This window comes from Megachile rotundata, chromosome 16 (assembly GCF_050947335.1).
Source record: "Megachile rotundata isolate GNS110a chromosome 16, iyMegRotu1, whole genome shotgun sequence".
In the NCBI taxonomy this organism is placed as follows: domain Eukaryota; kingdom Metazoa; phylum Arthropoda; class Insecta; order Hymenoptera; family Megachilidae; genus Megachile; species Megachile rotundata.
Genome location: NC_134998.1, coordinates 1,193,180 through 1,197,587, shown reverse-complemented (window position 1 = coordinate 1,197,587; position 4,408 = coordinate 1,193,180). Strand labels below are relative to the sequence as shown.

At 30.1% G+C, this 4,408-nt stretch overlaps 1 protein-coding gene across 1 annotated transcript; it reads left to right on the top strand.

The window, feature by feature from the left end:
• Nucleotides 1-820: 820 nt before the first annotated feature.
• LOC143266090 (uncharacterized) lies at nt 821-1,189 on the top strand. Its single transcript, XM_076541702.1, has one exon. It carries the CDS (start codon nt 821-823, stop codon nt 1,187-1,189), a length of 369 nt encoding a protein of 122 aa, XP_076397817.1.
• Nucleotides 1,190-4,408: the final 3,219 nt, after the last annotated feature.

Genomic DNA, 4,408 nt, shown 5'->3' with positions numbered 1-4,408 from the left:
TCTCCAAGCAAAATTCTCACGTACCGTGTTCCAACGGTTGGAACAAACTTTGATGAAAAATAAGACATGGATCTTAGTCGAAAGGCCAACAGACAAAAGGGTCCTCAGCAACCGTTGGGTATTTAAAACAAAATATAATAGAGACGGCTCCATCAATAAATACAAGGCGCGATTAGTTGCGCGCGGGCATACGCAGCGTAAAGGAATCGACTACGAGGAAGTCTTTGCTCCCGTAGCGAGATACGAAATAATACGCACTCTTTTAGCAGTAGCTGTGAACGAAAATATGTACGTACATCAAATGGATGTAGTATTTGTTTATGTCCAAGGCGACTTAGCAGATGAAATCTACATGGAGCAACCCCAAGCATTTATAAAATACGGTGAGGTACATAAAATTTGCAAGTTATTAAAGCCTTTGTACGGACTGAAACAATCGGGAAGAGAATGGTACAAAAAATTAGATAAATATGTGACGAGCCAAGGTGCCAAACGAACAGAAGCGGATCCATGCGTTTATATATTCGGAGCTAATAACAATAAAGTTATTATGATCAATTACGTTGATAATATTATCTTAGCGTCAAAGAATAAGGATAAATTAAACGAAATTAAGCATAAATTAAAATTAGAATTTGAAATGACTGATCTTGGACCAATTAGCGATATTTTAGGTATTAAAATAGAAAGAAACGGAGAAACGGGAAGCATGAGCCTTTCACAAGAAAATTATACTAAAGAATTAATAAATAGATTTAATATGCAGAACGCGAAAACTGTTTCAACGCCTATAGAAGCCAATATAAAAATATGAAAAGATATGGAATCCTCAACAGAAAAGGAAAAACAAGAAATGGAGAAAAGACCATATTGCGAATTGATTGGTGGACTTATTTATTTGGCAAATGCGACGAGGCCAGACATAGCATATGCTGCAGCTACATTGAGTCGATTTACTTCAAATCCTGGTAAAGCTCACTGGGATTGTGCAAAACGCGTTCTTAGGTATTTAAGTGCTACTTCTAATTATAAGATAGAATTTAAGAAAACGGATGAAAAACTAGTAGCGTACTCTGACTCCGATTGGGCCGGTGATATTGATGATCGTAGGTCATGTACCGGAAATTTATTAATATTAGCTGGAGGACCTGTGAGCTGGAAATCAAAGAAACAAACTTCTGTGTCATAATCTACTATGGAAGCAGAATATGTTGCGGTGTCCGAAATGTGCAGAGAAGTGATGTTTATGATACGTTTAATGACTCACATGGACTGTAAGGACTATGTAGAAACTCCAGTGAAAATATTTTGTGATAATCAAACTGCTATTGAGTTAACTAAAAATGCGATGTTTCATAAAAGAAGGAAACACATAGATATAAGTTATCATTACACGCGAGAATTGGTGGAAAAAGGTATTGTGAAAATTGATTATATAAGTACACAGTATATGATTGCCGATATTTTGACTAAATCGTTACCGAAAAGTAAACATGAGAATTGTTTATCTATGTTAAATATAAGATGAGTGTTTACGCGTGTGATGAATGTGTGTATGAACGTATGTAAATTCGGATATGTGTACGCGATTGTAGCCTATATAGATAGAGGGAGTGTTGGTAGTATAATCTATCTAAGCTACCGAATGTATAAGTTGGTAGAAATGTAATATGCGAATGTCTTTTGTTTAATTCCTTCTTGCTGTGTTCGGCTACCGGCGATGCACACGCAACGTGCACCAGCGCGTCTTCAATTTATATTCATTAATTTATAGCAACATCCTTTTATATTAATAAATATTATATATTTAATATTAACCAGCGTTAAACTCTGTCAACCTGAATAGTCAAGGTATTCAAAATCTTTATGAAAAGGGGCAAAGAGAATTTCTCAGTTTAAGTCCCTAAACGCCACTTAAAGTTAAATCAAAATTTTATTACCCATCCTTTTCGCCTCTTATCGTTCACTTGTCACTCTATAATCGGTTTAAGCTACAGGGATGGTTTTCAAATCCTACTACACGAAACTGAAACCGATAACGGTAAAAGGGGAACCATTATCAAATACATACAGCGGATTGACGACTTTAAATTGGTTCCTACCGGTTTAGCTATAAAGGTTCATTGATTTTTGCTGGGTAAAATTTTTCTCAAATAATTTAAGTACTATTTAAGCCGCTGCATTTAATAAATAAAAAAATTCGGTTTACAAAAAATAATTTAAAACGATGCGAGCAGTATTAAAATTAGAGTTGTAAACCTTTCAACTTGTAATTTAAATTGTAAATTTAATTTGTGAAATTAAAAATTTTTAAATGGTTTAAATATTAAACCAAATTAAAATTGTAATAAGCTAAAGATTTTAGTCCGTAATTTGAAATGAAACTTTAATAATAGAACCGGTTGAAAATAATTTAAGTCAACTCAAATTGAGTTTCAGATGACTAGTCATATGTGATTGAAAAATTTTAAGTCTAATTCAATTTGTAGTTTTAATCTCTGAAACTATTATAAACTGTTTGTTCACACTCTCAAAGTTAAATTTAACTGGTAATCACATAACAGTATATGTTGTTCAGAAAACTATTTGCTATTCGATAATACAGTTATCATTTTAATAAATGTATTAAATATTGATTTTCTTGAAGACATTAATAAAGATCGTAACAACTGAACGTATTTTTCGAGATTGTTATGCAGATTATTTCATAAAATGTGAAACTCACTTCAAATATGGTAAAACGGCATAGAAATAATGAAACAAGTTCATGAAATGAATGTCCAAGTAGTCAAAGGATTAAGAAAGCAATTAAGTTAATTGCTATTTCTTTTATATTCAGACAATGTACATATATAACTAAATACGTTTATTCGAAAGAGGAAATTTTTACTTTTTTGATAAAATAACAAGAATGTACATTCGTGAAAGGAAAAATTTTAAATTAATTAAAATCTGAAAATGTTCATATGGATGAAGCCATATGATATATCCATTAATTTAATTATTTTCATAATTTAATAATAAATATAAAGATGACAATATTTTGTGCAATGAAAACATTTTATTTATAATAAATTCATCGAATCAATTACAATGGGTTCTTTGTCTAAAAATAATTTTGGCGCCTGTAATTTTTCGTTAGCAGTGAAAAGTGTAAATTTTTTAAGCTTTTATTGGTTCATAAACATCTTTTTTTAGTCTTTTATCTTTTTCTTTGACATCCTGAAGAACATACAGAGTGTCCCAGTTTTTTCGGTCAAACTTTGCTAGCGTGTTCTATATGCAAAAGTAAGAAAAAATTATTATATGAACATATGCTCTTCAATGTTTCATTAAAGAGTTATAATTAATAGTACAAAATTATAATAAAATAGCACTTTATCGATACAACGTACGTATTCGTAATAATGGACGTCATTATTGTATATCTTGTGTATATCTACTACCTCAACAAGTAGGCAAGAGTTTATGTAAACAAAAATAGAGATACAATACGTTTGTACACTGTGTGGACGAAATGCCAGTTCATTATAATTTTGCATTATTAATTATAACTCCTTAATAAAACATTTAAGAGCAAATGTTCATATAACATTTTTTCTTACTTTTGCGAGCAGACACACCGACCAAATTTGGTCGGAAAAAACTGGGACACACTGTATGTAAATTTATAATATAAAAAGTATTATTAAAAGTATGTTACATAATTTCAGGTTCAGTTGATATAATGACGAATTTAAGAATAAGCAGAATTTTATTTTTGTATAATTTTTAAGAAGAAAAATGTATAGGATTTAAAATATACTTATTTTAATGAAATGAATGTTTACAATTTAATAAATTAACTAAGGCCGATTCGTTTAATAATTCAATCTCACGTGAAATGATGTCTTTGGCGTTTAATAACATATGTCATGTTATCACGTATTAGTGAAGAAACAGAATACTTAATTCCGGGATTTGAAGAAAATGAATAAAAAATTAGATCAATTTCAATTTTGCGTTATTTAATTATTGCAAAAGTACTTTCCTATTTAACAAAATTGTACAGCATTAATTAATTACAACATTAACAAAAGTGCTCCCTCGCTTACTTTAGTCATTACGGAACGAGTTTAGAAACGTTGAATCTTGGAACATTGTACAATAATATTTTTGCGTGATATAAGCATTAAATTATAGAAACTTATAATTACATCTATGCAAAGCTAATACATTTTGCTATTACATTTTGATTAGCTTTAAGAAATAAGTAGAAATTTTATTATCAACGTTCAATTGTCAATTGCTAGGACACATTTCTATACTGCGATATTTACGTTACAAACATTTATCAGATTTCACATTTATAAATATGTATGCGAATTTACATGTAAAAAAATGCATTAAAAAAAGTTTAGAGTGTGTT